The sequence below is a fragment of the Eulemur rufifrons genome, chromosome 21 (assembly GCF_041146395.1).
Source record: "Eulemur rufifrons isolate Redbay chromosome 21, OSU_ERuf_1, whole genome shotgun sequence".
Taxonomy (NCBI): Eukaryota; Metazoa; Chordata; class Mammalia; order Primates; family Lemuridae; genus Eulemur; species Eulemur rufifrons.
The window spans coordinates 15,993,980-16,016,366 of NC_091003.1; the positions used below are offsets into that span (position 1 = coordinate 15,993,980).

The 22,387-nt window shown below is 44.1% G+C and overlaps 1 protein-coding gene across 1 annotated transcript in view; it reads left to right on the forward strand.

The window, feature by feature from the left end:
* The first annotated feature begins 4,624 nt into the window (after nucleotides 1-4,624).
* Nucleotides 4,625-22,387, forward strand: part of PISD (phosphatidylserine decarboxylase) — a 32,387-nt gene continuing 14,624 nt past the window's right edge. The window contains exon 1 of the mRNA XM_069497567.1: nucleotides 4,625-4,754. Within this exon, the coding sequence (XP_069353668.1) occupies nucleotides 4,681-4,754 (74 nt within the window). The 5' untranslated portion in view covers nucleotides 4,625-4,680. The remainder of the gene's footprint in view (nucleotides 4,755-22,387) is intronic.

Consider the following 22,387-nt stretch of genomic DNA (forward strand, 5'->3'; position numbering starts at 1 on the left):
AAATATCAATCTAGACATTTATAATAGAGTGAATTATTACCTCTATCATAAAGGGCTCCAAGGAAAAAAAGAAACGCTTACTGACAAGGATATAGTTTCTTAAGATTTCAGGTCAATATTTGGGGAAACCGAAGTGTTATCTGAATTGAAAGTGGGCTGTTTGCTCTTTGATTAAGGGGAGATCCAATTGTTAACTAAAAATTCATTAATGCTTTGCTTCCTGGCATAGTCATTTATTGCCACTGGGAAGATGTCCGATTTCTCTGGGTGAAGTTGAAATGAAGAGAAACAAACTGAATCAGAAATAATACTTTCTTAGAGCTTAAAGCTGTGAGAATAATTGGTCATTTTTTTCTCAGAATCCCTGAAAACTGTTCACGCTGTCAAAGTAGCTTTATACTAAACTAGCCACAGAAGCTCATTCAAAAAATGTTAAGCCAGTTGAGCTAGCCAGACTTGAAGTAGATTAGAACAGCTCAACATGGTTGGTTTGTGCCATTTCCCCCCAGCACAAACATTTAAAATGTTAAATTTCAGCCGTTTGAAGTATTATTAATAGATTCTTAAATGAGTAGGGGTTCAGATGTTTACAGATCTACACACGGCCCCTCTTTTGTGGTACAGAAGTACATGGTTTTGTGTAAGAGTGGTGGTTTTACTGCTTATTATGATCTTATGCTTCATTAAGAAAAAAATCCCTTTTTATTATGAAATAGTTTCAGACTTAAAGTTATAAAAATAGTACAGAGAATTCTCAAATGCCGTTTACCCCAGTTCCCCAAATGTCAACCATATTTGCTTTATCATTTTCTCTCTGTTTATATGTATATGTGTGAGTGTACCTATTTTTTTCTGAAACACTTGAGAGCAACTTGCAGACTTGATCACCCTTTGTTTTTAAATATTTTAGCCTTTTTCCTACAAGGATGTTTTCTAACATAGCCATAGTACAGTTGTCAAAACCAAGAAATGACCGTTGACACAATATTGTTATTGAATCTATAAACTGTATTGAAGTTTTATTGATTGATTCACTAATTGTATTTTTACTTTTAAGAAAAATATTTAATGGTTCATCTTTGCTTGTTTATAGCCTCCACCACTGTGAGAACTCTGCCCCACGCCACTTCCTACTGTCCTCACAGAAGCTGCCTCTTAGAGCCTTTCGCACAGGTAAGGAGCAATTAGAGGTGGTGCCGGCCTCAGTTTGCTCATCTGTAGTTTGGGACAAACATAGGGCTGTTGTTAGAATTAAATAAAGCAGTACCTGTAAAGTGCTTAGAATGCCTGGCATGCAGTTATCACCGAAGCATTAGCTGTTTTTACTGGCTACATAGTGTTATGTTGTATGACTATACCATTTGGTGTTGATGTTTAAGTTGTTTCTAATCTTTTTCTACTACAGACAATTCTGTAGTAACGTATCTTTGTACACCTCCAGGATAAATTGGAGAATTGCTGGGTCAAAAGGTTTGTGTATTTTACACTTTTGTATTTAGGCCAGGTTGCTTTTCAAAGAGGCTTGTCCCAGGTTACGCTCATCCGAGCAGGAAGTGCATGTGAGCAGGCCAGTTCCCACACCCTCACCAACACTGTGGATTATGAACTTTTTATTTTTTTTTTTTTGAGACAGGATCTCACTCTGTTGCCCAGACTGAAGTGCAGCGATGTGATTATAGCTCACTGTAACCTTGAACTTCTGGGCTCAAGTGATTCTCCCACCTCAACCTCCTGAATAGTTGGGACTACGGGCACATGCTACTGGGCCTGGTTAATTTTTAAATTTTTTGTTTTAGAGATGGGATCTCAATATGTTGCCAAGGCTGATCTCAAATTCCTGGCCTCAAGCTATCCTCCTGCCTCAGCTTCCCAAAGTGCTGGGATTACAGGCATGCATGAGCCACTGCATTCGGCCCAATTATGAACTTTTTGATCTTACGATAGAAGCTATTTGAACCCCTACAAAGATGTGTATTGTTTTTATCACCTAAATATCCTTTTTATTTTATCCTACCAAATGCTATTTTTTTTTTTTTATTTTTTTTTTTTGAGACAGAGTCTCACTTTGTTGCCCAGGCTAGAGTGAGTGCCGTGGCGTCAGCTTAGCTCACAGCAACCTCAGACTCCTCGGCTTAAGCGATCCTACTGCCTCAGCCTCCCGAGTAGCTGGGACTACAGGCATGCGCCACTATGCCCGGCTAATTTTTCTATATATAGTTTTAGTTGTCCATATAATTTCTTTCTATTTTTAGTAGAGACGGGGTCTCGCTCTTTGCTCAGGCTGGTCTCGAACTCCTGACCTTGAGCGATCCACCCGCCTCGGCCTCCCAGAGTGCTAGGATTACAGGCGTGAGCCACCACGCCCGGCCCCAAATGCTATTTTTAACAATCCAATAAGACTGCCTTGGGAATAAAATGAGATGGTTAATGAGAACAGCAACAAATTTCTTATTACCAGCAGTTACGAGGAACACATCTGGATGTTACTTATTTAACTAAGATTTGCATGCTGGAATATGCAGGAGGGTGGAAGGAGAGCCTCAGAAATCAAGCTATAATCTTAGATCTGTAGAAAAGTAGCCACTGTGCTTTATAAAGTGATAAATCCAGCAGAGAGGTAGTGAGGACTGGGAGGTGATCTCTACTTAATTACTTCCTTTTGCAGGAGTAAAGTAAGCCTTTGAGAAGACAAGAGAAAGAGAGCTGTAACTTGAAGAAAGCACCAGTGTAACAGAAAGCATTTGGTAGGGTATGACAAGTCAGTCTAGGCTGCTGGCTCAGTGCAAGGAGGGTACAACAGTTCTCTTGTCACCAAATAGATCAGAAAGAGGAAATATTTCTTGCTTTTTGGCAAGTCTTTCTTGGGCTGAGGTACAGTATTTAGTTGTTAAGTTAGTAAGGGTTCCTTATAAATAGATGATGGAAGAGATTAATGACATCTATACTTGCTCATTAAAAAAAAACCCAGCAACAACTAAAACATGGTGATGTGGGGAGCAAGATGATTTCCTTCCATTTGGAAGTCAAAGTACAAAGGGTGTGCTCTTTGGTTTTATACAAGGTGCTGATAATTCAGCTATTGAATTTTTTATTTTTGTTTTGTTTTTGTTGTATATATTTAGGGTATACAACATGTTTGGATATACTTATCTTGATATACATAGTATAAACAGAATCATACAATATGCAGCCTTTTGTGGCTGGCTTCTTTCATATTATGTTTTCAAGGTTCATGTCCTAGCATGTGTCAATATGTCATTCCTTATTATTAAACAATATTCCATTATATGGATATACCTCATATTGTTTATCCAATTATCAGTTGATGGACATTTGGGTTGTTTTCACTTTCAGCTATTATGAATAATGCTGTCATTCATGTATGTTTGTGTGTGCACAGATGTTTCAGTTCTCCTAGGTATATGTCCAAGTGGAATTCTTAGTCATGTGGTAACTTTATGTTTAACAATTTAAGGAACTGCCAAACTATTTTTTAAAATGGCTGCCCCGTTTATATTCCCACCAGCAATGTATGAGGGTTCCAATTTCTCCACATGCTTTCCAACACATATTATCTGTTTGAGTATAGCCATTCTGTTGGGTATGAAGTAGTACTTGTGGTTTTGATTTACATTTCCCCAGTTGCTAATGATGTATTGGTTTGTTAGGGCTACTATAACAAAGTACCACACACTAGATTGCTTAAACAGCAGAAATTTGTCCCACAGTTGTAGAGGCTAAAAGTCTGAGTTCAACATGTCAGCAGGGGCTTCCTTCCGAGGGCTGTGAAGGAGAATTTGTTCTGTGTCTCTTGCCTAGCCACTAATGGTTTGCTGGCATTCCTTGCATATAAGAGCATCACTCTGATACCTGCTTTCATCTTCTTTAACTTGATAACCTCTGTAAACAGCCCGTTTCCAAGTAAGGTCACTTTCTGAGGTACCAGGGGTTAGGACTTCAACATGTGAATTTTGGGGAGTTACAGTGCAACCCTTAACAAATGTTGAACGTCTCTCTTTTCACTGCTTATTGGCCATTTGTATGTCTTCTTTGGAGAAATGTTTATTCAAATCTTTGCATATTTTTAAATGGAGTTATGTTTCTTTTTATTGTTGAGTTGTAAGAGTTTATGAGATTTTGCATTTGAGAATACCAATGCCCAATCAACATTGAGCCTGGATTATAAAAGCAAGATCAAAGAGTCCTGGGTGAGAAATGGCACCTGGCTGCAAGTTCTGGACCTGTCAGTGGCCACGTGGGCAACCTTGATTAAGTTACCTTCTTTGTAATTCAGTGTTTTCATCTTAAATTCTGTAGCTATGGTGGCAATTGAGGTACATTGTTGTTCCCCAGGTGAGATGCCTGTCCTTTACTCTTGATGGAATTTCGAGACAGAAGGGTCTCAGTAGTAACTCAAGGTTGCACCTGCCTGTCAGGTACCTCAAGAGTTCAGTCACCTATACTGAGGGCTTCTGAGATGCATTGACTTCTCCAGGCCCTCCTGTTGGTGCTGTGTTTACATGACTCTTCCCTATTCCTGTCTCCTAGGCTCAAAATTTTCCTGTTTTTTGTTTACAGATACCAGAAAAGTCCACACTGCCCCTGCACGAACCTTGTTCCTGCTGCGCCCGCTGCCCATTCTGTTGTTGACAGGTGGCGGGTACACAGGGTACCGGCAGTATGAGAAGTACAGAGAGCGAGAGCTGGAGAAGTTGGGATTGGAGATCCCACCCAAACTCGCTGGTCACTGGGAGGTAGGAATGAGGCGCAGCTGCCTTGGGTTCTCACCCAGCACAGCTGTCTGCCGCTCTTCTAGTTGCCTCAAAGTTGAAATGTTTGAACCAGTCAAATATGCTTTCTTGGAGCTCATGTCTCCAGTGGGTTTTGGCCAGATATAGGAGTAATACCTTTGGGGTCACGTCAAGCTTCTCTTCTGTCCCAAGATCTCCCCTGATCTCCCCAAGGGCTCTGAGAAGAACTTGCCCGCTGTTGAAATCTCAGAGTTCATGCCCTGTGTGGTGCTGACGTCCTGGCTGTTTTGCTGTTCCTGCCCTTCTCTGTCTGTGAAGGGCTGAAACTGTTGGATTTTTGTGATGTGTACTAGTTCTCACCAGGAACCAGATTGAAATAATCAATTTTCTTTATTGTTATTGTTCTAAATGCTCCCCACCCCCCCAGTCATACTCACACAGTAGGGACAGCCTGCATTGTTGCAGAACCATGCATGAAAATAATGAAACGCCTTATTTATCTGTGCTTCCTGGGGCCCAGGACAAAGCCTGACTCAGAGGAGACATTCAGTAAATATTGAAATTGAATATAAAGGTATATATTTAAAAGTTGCCTTCTTTTCAGCTGTAATTCATTTGTTCAGCTATTGAGCAAAATGAAAAATCTGAAATGTCAGATGATACTTGGAATGGAATGGTGCATTTGGATTTGCTCATGATTCATTTTGTTAATCCAGCTCAGTTGAACAGTCTAGTAGGATATATGGTGACCAGGGCATCAGGGTCCTCAGTCGCCATATGAACTTGGACATGTCCCTTTCTGTCTGGTCGTCTGTGTCTTTAACTGTAAAACAGCAGGTTGGATTGGAACACAAGTGAGATCGCTTTCAACCCTAACATCATTTTATCTAGGAATCTTTGCTGCCACTGGCATTACATGCTCCGTTGTAGGCTCCCTTCCAAAATCCTTTTTTGACTTTTGGTTTTGATCATTTTCCTCCAGTAAAATCTAATAAAAGGTTTTCACTTGATTTCTGACAGTCCTGTAAAACTGTGTCTCAGTCAACTGGCCGTACAGATCCAGATGTTACCCCAAGAGATATCTGTCTGCCCTCCGTCCCCTATGCCCATGTGCCTACCCTTTGGCGTGTTCATATGCCTTGGACTTTATCATAACCTACCTCAGACCAAAAAAAAAGTTTTCGGGTAGCATATCGCGAAACCCTTTTGGTGAAGGGAATTGTGTAGTGTGTGAGTCACACTTTCAAAGTATGCTGCATTCTGTTTTCCATGACATTGGTGGTTTCCCCTGTAAACATATCCTTCTCCATTAGGTTAGTGAAGTACGTGTAAGTGTAGCACAGGGCTGTGATTGTATGACCCCACTCAAGCGTCAGGCCCAAGCCGGCATCTTTCTGATCCTAGGCATTTGTCACACTGGCTCACCCTGTGACGAGCTTGCATGCCTTCAGGAAATTCCCACCCATTTCAAAGGTATCCCAAGACAATGTAAATTTGGAAGAAGTCTGCTACTTCCAAAATAGTAAAAGACCAGTGCCAGTAGTTTTTTAGCATCTACCATTTGTAAAATTGGGATTACTGCCACACATAAGTTTCATACCTGAAAGATGATTGTAGAGAGGGTGAGTTGATTAGCTCATGAGTTCTCGGGCCTGGACAGTAACAGGACCCTGGAGTGGAGTGGCCCAGTGCAGCGTGAGGTCTCAGAGCACCTATTGGTAAGAGGACTTATTAGATACTGTTCTTTTGGTTGAATAAAATAGCCACAGGACCACGCTTGGATTTTCAAGTAGACTCCAGCGTTTCATTTTATGAAGGGGAAATGGCCTGGACTCAGAGTTGACATTATAGGTGGAGTATCTGTTATCCAAAATGCTTGGGACAGAAGTATTTTGGATTTTGCAATATTTGCATGTACGTGTTGAAATACCTCGGGAAGGGACCCAAGTGTAAATACGAAATTCATTTATGTCTTATATACACCTAATACACATAGTCTGAAGGTAACCTTACACATATTTTTAATAATTTTGTGCATGAAGCAAAGTTTTGACATGTTTTGACTGCGACCCATTATGTGAGGTCAGGTGTAGAATTTTCCACTTGTGGCATCGTGTTGGCGCTCAAACAGTTTTGGATTCCGGAGCATTTTAGGTTTTAGATGTTCAGATTAGGGATGCTCAACCTGTGTAAGAGCTCAGGAGAGGCAGCAGGTGAGCTGTGATCCTGAACTGGCAGTCGGGCTGGGTCCTAGTCCCACCTCTGGCCCTATCTAATTGTAGTCATTGTAAATGAAAACTAACAGATTTTCCAAATCTAGCTGATCATCAGACTTGTTGGGGAGCTTTAAAAATGATGAATTCTTTAGTCTCCTGCAAATTTAGAAAATGTGGGAAGGCTCAAGATCTGTGTTTTTCGGAAGCCCCTTATTGATTCTGACAACAGGCCAGATTTAGGAACCTCAGGCAGCTAAGCTGTAAGGTTCCCTTCAGGGCTCCACTTTTAAGTGGCAAATGAAACTTTTGGTGGTGATTTTGCTGGAATATAACCCCCTAATATCCCCGAGATCAAGTCTGGCATCTCAAGAGAGAGAAGTAGGCTGATAGTTACTGTTGAAATGAGCCCCTGGGATCAGTGGCACAGCTGAGGCAATAGGATGATGTTGTTTTACCAAAAATAGTGTTTTCTGGTTTTCCAGGAGATAGACACGAGTGCAGGGTCCACACATAAAACATTCCCGTTAGCTCCTGTGGGTCAGTTTACCAGCAGGGAGCCTTTGTTCTCCTTTATCATTCTTGTAAATTTCCCTTGTGCCAGAAAAGGATTTGGTTATCCCTCTGGAGCGGAAATCTTAACAGCGTGATTGTAATACCTTATGTTTGAACATCATCTGACAGTTTTTCTAAACTTTTCCAGTTAATTATTTTGTTAAGATTTTACAGCAGCTCACTGAAGTGGACAGTGCAGATGTTACAGATATTTTTTTTAAATTTTATTTTAATTTATTTATTTATTTATTTTTTTTTTTTTGTTGAGACAGAGTCTCACTCTGTTGCCCAGGCTAGAGTGAGTGCCGTGGCGTCAGCTTAGCTCACAGCAACCTCAGACTCCTCGGCTTAAGCGATCCTACTGCCTCAGCCTCCCGAGTAGCTGGGACTACAGGCATGCGCCACCATGCCCGGCTAATTTTTTCTATATAGATTTTTAGTTGTCCATATAATGTCTTTCTATTTTTAGTAGAGACGGGGTCTCGCTCAGGCTGGTCTCGAACTCCTGACCTTGAGCGATCCACCCGCCTCGGCCTCCCAGAGTGCTAGGATTACAGGCGTGAGCCACCGCGCCCGGCCTATTTTAATTTAAATTAAATTTTTTTTTAGAGACAAAGTCTTGCCCTATCACCCAGGCTGGAATGCAGTGGCATGATCATAACTCACTGCAGCCTTAAACTCCTGGGCTCAAGTGATCTTCCTATCTGAGCCTCCCAAAGTAGCTGGGATTACAGGTGTGAGCTACCACGCTTAACCTAAATTTAATTTAATTTTGTTAAGAGATAGAGTCTCACTGTGTTGCCCAGGCAGGAGTGCAATGTCTATTCACAGGTTCTGTCACAGCTCACTGCAGCCTTGAACTCCAGGACTCAAGCAATCTTCCCTCCTCAGCCTCTTGAATAGCTGGGACTACAGGTGTATGCCATCATGCCTGGCGAGGTTGGAGCCATTTTACAAGTGAAAAAAACTAATTTGTAGCAGAGTGGGTTCCAGAACCAAGATCTGGTGACACCAAATCCCATACTCTTTCAACAGTACCATGTTGCTACTGAAAGATGTTAGTAAAGAGCTTTGACGGTGTTAACAAAAAATGGAGGCAAGCTGCCTGCTCACTGGGGCGTGCTGTGTAGTTGAAGTACCTCCTTTCTATGAGGACTGTGGTTGTTTCAAACGTGAGGTGACTCTGAGTGTACTGGCTTGAAGAGTTGTGATAAAGCAGATGAACATTTATGTGAGGCCTCCCCCAACACTGTGTTGCTGAAAAATTTATACTCATATCTTTTCTTTATTTAAATAGAATTTCCTGTTTTTTTTTTTTTTTTGGTAACAGTATAAAATATCCCATAACTCCAAAATCCATGCCACCTCACTGGGGTGGGAGCGAGGAGGGCGCACTGGGCATGCATAAGGGGACATGGGCTCTGGGCACCGGCAGCTGCGTGACCTTGGGTGCATTGTTTCACCTTTCTGGGTTATATTTTTACACATGTAAGAACTCTTGCTAAGATATTTGCCTGCTCTATAATTCATGCTCTTTTTATGGTAGAAAGAAAAAGTCCATGCGGTCAACTGAACAGAAATGAAACCTATGTGTTTACGATTAGGGGGGTAACAGAATTCTTTGGCAACAAAGTAACCTGTGGAAGAGCTTTGGTTCCCTCCTTTTTTGAGGAGGGTGTTCTGAAGGCCCTGGCAGCTTTCAGAAGCATCCAGTTTCTGGCATCTCCACGTTGTCTGTCTCTATATAGGGTATCACTTTTCCCAATGTGGGAATAACTTTGTCCTTTTCTAATTAGAAAAATAAGTATCCTCTTTAAAAATCAGAAAGTGTTGCAAAATATGAAGACAAAAACAACAATGACCATAACCCACAGAAAATCACAGTTAACATTTTGGTGAATGTAGCCCTTCCAGGTTTTGGTTATGTTTAGGAATATGTATTAATTGAATTTTAATTTGTAACAAAATAATGGCTTTTAAAAGTTTACATAAAAATTAGTCATTAAAATCCGAATAGTCAAGAAGGTTTATATAAAAATAAGTCTTTCACCCTGTCTCAGCTGCTAATCCCATTCCCACTCCAGAAGCAAGCATTTTTAACATGTCTTACATATCCTTCCACAAAAATCTCTCTCCATACTTAGCATGTTTTTTGGTTGTTCACAGTTGATTTAATTTTTTTTTTTTTTTAACTTTTTAAATTTTTTGAGGCAGAGTCCCACTCTGTCACCCTGGCTAGAGTGCCATGGCATCAGCCCAGCTCACAGCATCCTCAAACTCCTGGGCTAGAGCAATCCTTCTGCCTCAGCCTCCCAAGTAGCTGGGACTACAGGCATGCGCTACCATGCCCAGCTAATTTTTTCTGTATATTTTTAGTTGTCCAGCTAATTTCTTTCTATTTTTTAGTAGAGACGGGGTCTCGCTCTTGCTCAGGCTGGTCTCGAACTTCTGAGCTCAAACCCGCCTGCCTCGGCCTCCCAGAGTGCTAGGATTGCAGGCGTGAGCCACCGTGCCCAGCCTGATTTGATTTTTTTAAAATAAACTTTATTGAGGTATTATTTACATAAAATGAAATACACCCTTTTAAAGCAACGAGTTCAATGGGTTTGTTTCACTTTTTTTAGACAGGGTCTCACTCTGTTGCCCAGGCTGGAGTGCAGTGGCGCAATTATAGCTCACTGCAGTCTTGAACACCTGGGTTCAAGCATGCCTCCCACCTCAGCTTCCTGAGTAGCTGGGACTACAGGCATGTGACACCACATTTGACTAATTTTTCTTATATTTTGTAGAGACAGGGTACAGGGTTTCACTCTGTTGCCTAAGTTGGTCTCGAGCTCCTGGGCTCAAGCGATCTTCCTGCCTTGGCCTCCCAAAATGCTGCGATTACAGAGATGAGCCACTGGGTGGTTTTTGATAAATGTATCTACCTGTGTAACCACCACCACACTCAAGTTAGAGAATGTGTGCTCCTTTGTGGTCAGTATCTACCCATGGTTGTACACAGTCACTGATCTGCTTTCTGTCACTGTAGATTAGATTTGTCTTTTAAAAATTTTATATAAATAGAATCATACAGTATACTTTGTTATATATGATTTATTTCACTGAGCATGTTTTTGAGATTCATTCATGCTGTTGCATATATTGGGAGTACATTCTTTTTTATCGCTCATTAGCATTTCATTGGGTGGATATACCACAAATTATTTTTAATCCTTCACTTGTTGGTGGACATTTGGGTTGTTCGCAGTTTGTGACTATTATGTAAAAAGTTGGTACAATTATTCGTGTAAAAGTCTTTGGACGTTTGTTTTCATTTCTCTTGTGTTGCCTAAAAGTATTATTACTTGGTCATATATTAATATAAGTGTATATTTAACTTTATAGGAAGTTTTGCCAAACTGTTTTGAAAGTAGTTACACCATGTGGCAATACCATTAGCAATATCTGAGAGTTTGTGATTAAATTCGCTTACTAGTTGTAGTAACTTTCTTGGGTAGAAATTTTCATTGTAGCTAGGCAAGGTGGCGTGTGCATGCCTGTAGTCCCAGCTACTTGGGAGACTGTGGTGAGAGGATCACTTGAGCCCAGGAGTTCAAGGCTGCAGTGTGCTATGATCAATAGACACTGCACTCCAGCCTGGACAACATAGCAAGACCTCGTCTCTTAAAAAAAGAAAATTTCATTGTAGGTATTCTGTCTTTCATTTTATTTTATTTTTTATGGATCTGGAAACAGATTATATTTGTCATTTTAGAAATTTCAAGTTGTTCTTCTTTATGTCTTCCATTTCTCTCATTATACTCATATTTTCCATTAAGTCTTTGAGTACATTTTATTTATTTATTTATTTTTGAGACAGGGTCTTGCTCTATCGCCCAGGGTAGAGTGCAGTAGCATCATCATAGCTCACAGCAACCTCAAACTCCTGGGCTCAAGGGGTCCTCCTGCCTCAGCCTCCCGAGTAGCTGGGACTACAGGTGCACACTACCACAGCTGGTTAATCCTTGAGCATATTGTGCCTGTTTATGTAGCTATCTCAATGCCCTTTTCTCGTAATTTTACCATTTTTCTATCATTTTCTGGGTCTGTTTCTATTGAGTGATTTTCTTCCCGCCCCCACCCTCATCCTGGTTGTCAGTCACATTTTCTTCGTTCCTCCAGTGTCTAGTAATTTTGATTTAATGCTGTATTTTGCAAGTTTTATATTGTTGAATGCTGAGTTTTGATGTTTCCCTTCAAAGGAGTATTTGACTTTGTTCTGGGAGACAGTTAATTTATGTGTGGATCACTTTGATGCTTTTAGGCTTGTTTTAAAGCTTTTTTTTTTTTTTTTTGAGACAGAGTCTCACTTTGTTGCCCGGGCTAGAGTGAGTGCCGTGGCATCAGCCTAGCTCACAGCAACCTCAGACTCCTGGGCTTAAGCGATCCTACTGCCTCAGCCTCCCGAGTAGCTAGGACTACAGGCATGCGCCACTATGCCCGGCTAATTTTTCTATATATATTTTTAGTTGTCCGTATAATTTCTTTCTATTTTTAGTAGAGACGGGGTCTCGCTCTTGCTCAGGCTGGTCTCGAACTCCTGACCTTGAGCGATCCACCCGCCTCGGCCTCCCAGAGTGCTAGGATTACAGGCGTGAGCCACCGCGCCCCCCCCCCCCCCCCCCCCCCCCCCCCCCCGGCCTAAAGCTTTAAGATGGATTTAGAGTAGCCTTTACTCTGGACTGGTTTAGCCCTGCTACTAAGGTGCGACCAAATGCCCCAGGACTGTTGAAATGCAAATGTCCCCTGGCCCTGTGTAAACTGTGGGATTTGTTTAGTTTGTGTCTCTCTGGATATTCTATTCTTGCTTCTTGGAATTTAGTCCTATGTACGAATGGTTTAGTATTCAACTAGAGACTCAGGAACCCCTGTGCAGATTTTATGGAGGTCTTTGTCTGCGTAGCTCCCTCCTTTCTGGTTCTCTGCCTTAAATAATGTAGCTCTTTATTGGTGTGAAGTTACCTGGGTTTCATTACAAACAGGCAAGACTCATTTCAAGAGGGACTCCAGGGGGTGGGGAGTCTTTTTATGATATATTGGGAATGATTGTTTATGGAAGCTGTCACCACCCATGAAGGATCCTCTGCCCCCGTGTTCTGCAGTTATTAGGCACTAGTTGCCTTCCTGCCCCTGTGCTTTGAGTTCAGTTAGGCCAGGGCTGAATTCTGCATGCTGCAGGCATCCAGGAAATCATTTATCATGTGACCTTGACGTGGTGCTGGTGGTGTGTCTTTGCCCACTGGGTGAGAGGAGTGTATGGGAGGCAAGGAAATGCCAGGAGGACGAAGAAACCTAAAGGTCACATTAACATGAAACATGGAATTGGGGCCATGAGACCGATGACCCATCATCCCTGGGAAGCACAGCTAGAGGAGGAGGCTGTGCAGACGGCCCTCCCTCACCGCGCTTCTGCTGTTCCTTGTCTGTCATCGTTTGCTCTGTCCTCTGTGTATGTGTGTGTCTGTCCATGAATGTCCCCCCATTAGGCTTAGTAGGTGCTCACGGTGTGGGAGGAGAAAGATTTCTCATGAAGAGATTAAGTTATAAAAGGAAAAAAAGTTTATTTTATCCTTTTAGAGGAGGGCTGGGGAGAGAGAGAGAGAAAGAGGGAGAAAGAGAGAAGGGAAGGGGGGAAGAGAGCAGGGAGATGGCATGGCATCCCAAAGAAAGAGAAGGGGGTGCCAACAGCAATGCCTAGTGGCTCACTGTAAGGGGGACAAAGAGAAAAAAAATAGTGATGGCTGTCAGTTGATAAGAAAAGCGGCAGCAGGTAGATAACAAAACTGCAAGGATGTCAAAGTCCAAGACTTGGTTTCCTGCCTTCCTTGGAGAAGGGATTATCACAGGAGATGCAACTCTGTCTAGATATGGTTGAGGCTGCAGCTCATTCTTCTGCTGTTTACTCAGGAACTGTGTAAAAGCAGATTCTCAAAAAAACAATTTTGAAAGAGAGATTTACATCTCTTTTCTCTCTATTCAGCTCTTTCCAGAAGTTGTGCAAAACAGAACTCCTGCAGGGTACCTGTTAGTGATTGATCTTTAACCCTTACTGGGGAAATTGTGGGATTAGGTATTTTCCTCTTGTTTTCGCAAGGCCGACCCTTTCACTCCCTGTCCCCCAATCTGTCTCTTTCTTCCTTCTTCTCATCTCCTTCCCCTGCGTCACTTTGCTGTCCTTTCTGACTGGTGGCATCCCATCTTCCTCTCCCCACAGAAACTGTTCCAAGGTATTTTGGTGATGTGTACCTACCCTGGATTTTAGGCGTACTTTTTTGTTTGCCAGTGTCCTCTCTTGTTCTCTCTCTGTTTTCTTCTCCTCCCACTATTGGTAAAATACACTGTCTTAGTCAGCTCTGACTGCCATAACGAAATACCACAAACTGAGTGGCTTAAACAACAGAAGTTTATTTTCTGACAGTTCTGAAGGCCGACGTCTGAGATCGGTGCTAGCCTGGCTGGGTTCTAGCGAGGGCTTTCTTCTTGGCTTGCAGCCTCCCTGTGTCCTCACGTGGCTGAGAGAGAAAGAGCAAGCTCTCTGGTGTCTTGTCAGGGTCCTAAACTCTCGAGTACCCCATTCTCGTGAGTTCATCTAAACCTACCTCCCAAAGGCCCCGTCCTTAAATGTACAATTCAGTGGCATGAAGTACATTCGCAGTGTTTTGTGACCACCACCACTGCCCATTTCTGGAACTTTTTCATCATCCCAGGTGGAAATTCTCTACCAATTAAATAATACTCCCAATAAACAGTAACTACCGTTCTATTGTCAATCACTGTGAATTTCCCTATTCTAGGTATGTGCTTCTTGCAAGTGGAATCATGCAATATTTGTCCTTTTGTGTCTGGCTAATTTCACTTAGCACAATGTTTCCAAGGTTCATCCAGGTTGTAGCATGTATCAGCGCTCCACTCCTTTTTCTACCTGAATAATATTCCATCATGTGTATATACCACATTTTGTTTATCTTCTCATCTGTTGGATGGCATTTGTCTTGTTTCTAACTTTTAACTATAGTGAATAATGCTACCGTGAATGTTGGTATACTAGTATCTGGTCAAGTCCCTGCTTTCAATTCTGTTGAATTACACCTAGGAGTGGAATTGCTGGATCATAAGATAATTCTATGTTTAACTTTTTGAAGAACTGCCAAGCTTTTGTGCAGCAGCTATACCATTTTACGTTCCCACTAGCAGGAGTGCACAAAGGTTCCAAGTTCTTCTCACCATTTTTTGATAATAGCCATCCTACCAGGTGGGAAGTGGTATCTCATGGTTTTGATTTGCATTTCCCTCAAGATTAATGATGTTGAGCATCTTTTCATGTGCTTATTGGCCATTTGTCTATCTTCAGAGAATTGTCTATGCAAGTCCTTTGTCCATTTGTTAATTAGTTTTTTTGTCGTTTTTGTTACTGAATTGTAAAAGGTCTCTATATTTTCTGGGTGCTAGACTCTGATCAGGTAGATAATTTGCAAATATTTTCTCTGGTTCCATGGGTTATTTTTCACTTTCTTGATAGTGTATTCTTTGGTGCATGAAAATTTTAAATTTTGATAAAGCCCAGTTTATCTGTTTTTTATTTGTTGCCTATGGTTTTCATGTCATATCCAAGAATCATTACCAAATCTAACGTGGGGATTTTTTTCCCCCTATGTTTTCTTCTAAGAGTTTTATAGTTTTGGGCCTTTTTATGTAGTTATTTCATTTTAGAGACGGGGCTTGCTGTTTCCAGGGCTGGAGCGCAGTGGCTGTTCACGGGAGCTATCAGGGTGCACTGCAGCCTCAAACTCCTGCGCTCAAGTGAGTTCAAGCTGGAACTGTAGGCTCATGACACAGTGCCCGGCTAGTTTAGGTCTTGTATTTAAGTCTTTTATCCTTTTTGAGTTAATTTTTGTATGTGGTATAACAGTAGGATCCAAGGTCATTCTTTTGCATGTGGATGTCCAGTTTTCCCAGTACCATGTGTTACAAAGATTGTCCTTTCCCTATTGAATGGTCTTGGTGTGCTTGTGGGAATCAATCTCCTTCCCTTTTAAATGACAGAGATGATACAACATGGCAGAATGTTGGAAAACAGAGGAGGACAGTGCTGATTCTCACCCTTCTGGCTGTATGACTGTGATTAATCAAGAGCTTTATTTTTCGTGCATTCAATTCTTGTCTTTGTCTCTATTTTTAAACTGTATAGCTATTTTGTATCTTGCCTTTTTTTTTTTTTTTCCACCTTGTACGTATTGCTGTCTGTAAAGATGTTGTGAGAGCTCGGGATAGCACTGTAAGTGGCTTTACTAGCACAGTTGATTCTGGTGCACTGGTGGTTTTTGCCACTGTGAATAGTGTTGCAGAGCACGTCTTTGCACATACGGCCTTTTCGCTGTGGTGAACGCCGAGGGGTAGGATATCAGCCTGAAAGGATGTGGATGCCTTTGTGGTTTGTAGCATGTGTTCGGCTCCAAAAACTGTTACAGTAGTCCATCCCCCCTTGTCCGAGGTTTCACTTTCTGCAGTTTCAGTTACCTGCAGTCTGCAAATGTTAAATGGAAAATTCCAGAAATAAGCAATTCATAAGTTTTAAATTGCCCGCTGTTCTGAGTAGCGTGATGAAATCTTGCACGGTCTAGCTCAGTCCCGCCTGGCACATGAATCATCCCTTTGTCCAGAGGATGCACGCTGTCTGCGACGACGCCCACCTGTGAGTCACTTAGTAGCCGTCTTGGTTATCAGATTGACTGTTGTGGTATCACAGCACTTGTGTTCGTGCTGATCACCCTTATTTTACTGAATGGCTCTAAAGCGCAAGAGTAGTGATGCTAGCAATTAGGATATGCCAAAGGGAAGCCTAAAGTATTTCCTTTAGGTGAAAAGGTAAAAGGTCCCAAGGAAAGAAAAAAATCATATACTGAGGTTGCTAAGATCTCCGGTTAAGAACGAATAATTTGTGCATGAAATTGTGAAGAAGGAAAAATAAATTTGTGCTAGTTTTGCTGCCCCACCTCGAACTGAAAAAGTTATGGTCACAGTGCGTGATAAGTGCTTAGTCGAGGTGGAAAAGGCATTAAGTGTGTGGGCGGAAGACACGCACAGCAACATGTTCTGATTGAGGGCAGTTGGGTTCAGTACTGTCTGGTTTTAGGGTCTTGGAATGTATCCCCCACAGATAAGGGGGAGGACTACTGTATGCCCTTTGTAGTTGGCATTGTCGGCTACATGAACCACACTGGATATTTGCAAAACAAAAATAGATGAACATGATTCCTTTCCTCTTTAATTCACTCATTTATTTACCAAATCTTTGAGTTCCTTCTATATGCCAGGCCCTGTTGAGGTGCTGAGAATTCATCAGTGAACAAAACCAGGGCTTCCCTTATTAGTGGAAGAGACAGAAAAGAAACAAGTGGATATATAGGCATGTAAGTGATTAAAATGCCACGAAGCAAACTTAAACAGGGCGTCCTGGGCTGGGGTGGAGCTGGGCTGCTGTTTTACTGGAGCAGTCAGGGAAGGAGGGCCTCGCTCAGTGCCACGGGAGCAGGGTGTGCCTGTCACTGTAGAAGAAGAGCGAAATGTGGCCCCGTGGGGCTGGAGGAGCCCATCACAAGGGGCTTTTCCCCTGACTGAGGGCTGAGCCATCTGGGTTTTGATGGGAGCACTCTGCTGCCGTGGAGACAGGGCAGGGGGACCAGGATGGAGGCAGGGGGACCTGTTAGGAGGTGCTGGTGGTGTCCTGGCAAGAGATGGTGGTGGCTTGGATCAGGGTGGGACCAGAGGAGGGAGGGAGAAGGGACCCACTTCTGGGTGTGTTTTGAGGGAAGGGCAGACACGATGCACTGGTGGATTGTATGGGGAGGGGGAGAGACTTGGAAAATGGCTCATGGTTTTGGACTTGAGCAGCTGGAGTAGCTCTTTACTGAGAGCTGTAGAGGAGTAGGGAACCGCAAGACTTTGGTACTTTAATACAACTTTTAATTTGCATTTCTTTTTCTTTTGAGACAGAGTGTCGCTTTGTTGCCCTGGCTAGAGTGAGTGCTGTGGCGTCAGCCTAGCTCACAGCAACCTCACACTCCTGGGCTTAAGCGATCCTACTGCCTCAGCCTCCCGAGTAGCTGGGACTACAGGCATGCGCCACCATGCCTGGCTAATTTTTTCTATATAGATTTTAGTTGGCCAGATAATTTCTTTCTATTTTTAGTAGAGATGGGGTCTTGCTCTTGCTCAGGCTGGTCTCGAACTCCTGACCTCGAGCGATCCACCCGCCTCGGCCTCCCAGAGTGCTAGGATTACAGGCGCGAGCCACCATGCCCGGCCTGCATTTCTTTAAATGCAAACTCCACCATAAATTTTTTTTTCACTCGTTGATTCTCTGTTTATATTGGCTTGTTTATCAAGTATCATTTGAGGATTTTTGCCTATTTTTCTGTTATATATTTTTTCCCCTTAGATATCTTTGAATATTATGAACAGTCATTTAGAAATTTGTTTTTATTAACAATTTAGATCCATAGTTTTTAACTTTTTTTTTTTTTTTGAGACAGAGTCTCGCTCCATTGCCTGGGCTAGAGTGCCGTGGTGTCAGCCTAGCTCACAGCAACCACAGGTTCCTGGGCTCAAGCGATCCCCCTGCCTTGGCCTCCCCAGTAGGTGGGACTACAGGTGTGCACCACCATGCCTGGCTAGTTTTTTTCTATTTTTAGTTGCCTGGCTAATTTCTTTCTATTTTTAGTACAGATGGGGTCTTGCTCTTGCTGAGGCTGGGCTTGAACTCCTGACCTCAAGCGATCCTCCTGCCTTGGCCTCTCAGAGTTCTAGGATTACAGGGGTGAGCCACCGCACCCGGCCCATAGTTTTTAACTTTTGAGGTCTTGAATATCTCTTAGAGTTGGACAGAAATTGTGGATTTTCTCCTTCAAAAAAAATATGCCCGAGCAGACTTTTTTGCTAGGGCCTCAAATCCCTCAAACCGATTTGTGTATTCCAGGTTAAGAACCATTGGATGAAGCTTTAAGTGGATGTTTTTCATGTGAAGTTTTTATTTCACAGAATTATGTGGCTAGAAGGGGTAGCTTGAAATAGTGCAGTCTTAGAAGCTGCTTGCTGAGCCTCTGAGGTTGGAGTATCATCGTGTGTTCCTTTTAGTTCCATCTCGTCCTGCGGCGTCGATCGTGTGCGGTTTGAAGGATGCTTGCTGGCTTCCAGGGTGCTCTCCCTCCTCTTGAGTCCTTGAATCAGCCTGTGGCCTCCATCAGTGGGCAGAGGTGACTGTCGGAAGGGCGCTGGGGGCTTTTTGAGGGGAGGGGCTCAGGGACTGCTGAGAAGTAGAGAAGATTTTCCAGGAGCTTCTTCTCAGGAACTCATAACCTAGAAACGCCCTGGGTTCATGGCCAAGTGCACAGGCCTGGCTTTGGCCCTTGGTCTTAGGAGCAGGGCCGTTAACACAGGGTCTTTGCAGCTCAGGTAGAGGATGCAGCCAGGTGTGCCTGCGGCAGTCGTGGGGCCTGCGTTTGTGTGGCAGTTGTGATTTCAGATATGTTGTCCATTTATCTCCAGAAGTAAAAACTACCATTCAGCAACATAACAGCATATGGCTCATTGCCTCATTTCCTAAAGTTGACAAGTTTGTTTTAGATCATGTCTCAAGTTTCTGGTTACAAAATATCTAACTGAAAATATGCATTTTCTAGTTTATCCGTGGGTTTGTTTTTTTGTGTTCATTCTGGTAGGTGGGACCCAGATGGTTTTTCCGTGCAGATCTCTGAGGGGAGGGGGTGCTGCGGGGTTCCTTACTGCCCGTTTTGCACCTCTTGGGACAGCTTTGCCATTGCCCCTCCCCGAGTCCTCTTAGCCAACAAGTGTTTCTCCCCCTTTCCTGTGCTCCCCACCTTCCTCAGCCCCTCCACAAATCCAGCGGTGTTTGACGGACACTCCCCGCCTTGTAATTAGTTGAGTCAAGTGGAGGTGAGTTTTCCATGGGGAGGGGCTTGGCAACAGGGGTTGCTGGCCCTCCAGAAGGGGCTTGGGGCTGCTGTTGTGACCAAACCTGCCCCATGTCCAAGAGCCTGAGCTGCACCCAGTCACAGTGGCCACAGGGCCTTTGTGTTGCCTCTGCCCTGTGGATCCAAGTCTCAGGGGATCTGGTCCAGGCGAGGGCTGTTTGAATCCTTAGGGGCCACCACACACCTGGCTGGAGGCCAGAGGCAAGGGCGGGGATATCCGAAACACGTCTGGCTGGGGAACCCGGGAGTAGGTCCTCCTGGACCTACAGTTTGGAGGACACCTGCCCCAGCCCGAGGGGCAGCCCTCGCTCAGCCGGTGTCTCTTGCTCCAAAGCAGGGCGGCCTCCTGGTCTGACTGAGGCCGAGGGCCTTGCTTCTGGAAGCTTTCGTTCCTTGCCATTCAGCCTGTTGTTATTATAAATCTACAACTACTCTGAGTCAGAGCTTGTACCTTGTGGGACATGTCATTATGGAATGAAGACTTCATCTTCACTGGATGCAAGATAACAAGTGCCAGGTGAGGGGAGGGCACTTCATCCCTCAGAAGAGTGGATCAAAAAGATGACCTCTTCCTTAGTCCGCATCAGGATGGGGAAGAGAATGGTGCTTTCGCAACAGAGATGCTTTTTCGTAGCTTTCCCTGTCTCTTTGCTCTGCAAAATAGAGGCCAAGGAGTTCTCAGGGCAGCATCTGAGCCTAACTTAAGCCCTTGAGTGAGGCTCTCAGGCTGCTACTCCTGGCATATGCCTGTCGCTCTCACAAGCTGCTAGAGGATAACGTAGCGAGGAGGGTCCTGCTCAGAGTGGCGCGAGACTAGGGTTATATTAAAACAAGACGGTTAGCAGTTTGAGGCCGGTGAGAAATTTTTAACAGTAAATATGTAATCCCTTAAAAAGTGGGAACAGAAAAACTTCCTAAGTACTTCTGAACTAAAAGGATAGAAGGTTATGTAGCCGTCTCATGACGACAGACTTCAGGTGTGTCGGGGAAGGGTACCACTGTGCACTGTGGTGACTCCTGGGGTTTCCCATTAATGTGTGGGTGACCCGAGTTCCATACAGGCTGAAATCTGCTGACACACTCCTGCTCTCTAGCATGTCTGAGCTGGGAGGCATCCTTTCTTCCTTGATCAGAGGACACAAGAGCCTGTGGTGGGAAGGCACACCCCAGTCCCATGGGCCCTTGCTGGTGACTGCGGAGATGGGAGGGACCTGGCTGCAGAGCCAGCCTTGGTTGGCAGCTGGCCTCTCCTGTCAGCCCCAAAGGTCTCTCTCTGGACACCAGCACCCAGCCAGAGCTGGGCACATGGCCACATGATGCACCTGCGCTGAGTGGACAGGAAACAGGTGGGCGATGTTCAGCCTTGAGCTCCCATGTGTGAGGAGCCACAGTGGGGACGCAGGAGACGCCCAGAGCAGGCCCCACATGTTCTGCCTCCCCTCAGGGTGGGAGAAGTTCCATGTGCGGAATGTGGGCTTGGATTTTTCTCCCCATTAGTGATAGAATTTAGAGGGGTTTTCTGTGGTTTAGCAAAGTCTTGCAATTTTTTAAATTGCAAGCGCTTTTGAACAGAGTAGAACAGTTGAAAGAATAAGAGTTACCCATATATGCACCACCTTGATTGAACAGTTAATGTTTTGTCATACTTGCTTTATTTCCTTGTGTGTATATTTTACACTGAACCTTTTGCCAAGGACATTGTGGAACTTCACCCCTAAATACATCAGCATGCGCCTGAGCATAGTAGCCGGTTTTGTTTGTTGCTTGGCCTGGCCCTGGGGGCTTGGGGAGCAGCCGTGGGGCAGACAAGCCTTAGGAGCAGGGGGGCTTGCAGGGACACTCTCCTGCCCTGGCACTGCCGCCTCGTTTCTAGCCTCAGGTTAGAAACGTTCAAAGACATACGGTGCGTTATTCCAATTCATGAAAAGGAATGAAGACAGCCCAGCCTGTCTGTTCTCCCAGCATCCAGCTGAGGCACAAGACAGGACCCTGTGTCCTGTTCCTGTCCCCACGCTCTGCCTGGAGCCCCGTTGTGCTGTGCACAGAGGGCTCCTCAGTGCTGTGACGTACTTGACCATGTATAGTATCAGATGTGTTCGGCACATTTCTAAACTATATGTAAATCCTATAGCTTTATTATTTTCATCTGTAAACAAGGTCTCTGTTAACTCCCTCGTAAAGCTGTTAAATGAGAATGATGTATGTGTAAATACCGCGTCCCATGCTGGCAGGGAGTAGAGAATTAGTAAGTACTATTTTACTTCTTACCTAATAGGTGTGAAGAAAACTATTATGGATGTTAAAATGGGCAAATAGTCAAGTTGGCAGGGAAGCAGATCCTCCCGCCTGCTCAGGTGCCTGCTCAGGTGCCGCCTGCATTCCTGGAGTAGTTTTCTTCTGCTGCTGAAACTGGCCAGCAGGGGCCAGCTCGGTCCTCGGAATCGCGGGCTCATTCTAGGGCAGGAGGACATCTCAGAGGCCCCTCCTGCTGCGTTCACCAGGAACTGGCTCAGAGACACACAGTCACGCTCTGATGCCCAGCTGTGCTGCAGCGTGGCCAGGCCCCCATCCCAGCCCATCCCTCCAGCCCTGCCTCCCCGCAGCCCAGATACAGCTCTGTGTGGGGACCACTCGGGAGCTGCTTCCCCAGCTTTGAGTGGCCAGCGGGTGGGAGAGTGGAGGACTGTGCCTGCAGGAGACATGGAACTAAAAACAAGGCTAAACTCCCGGGCAGGGGGGCCCGACTCAGATGCCCACCGCCCTGCGTGAAGCTGTCTGCTGGGCTTGCTCTGCCTGAAAGCCCTTTTTCTTTATTCTGCTGCAGGCCATCCTCCCT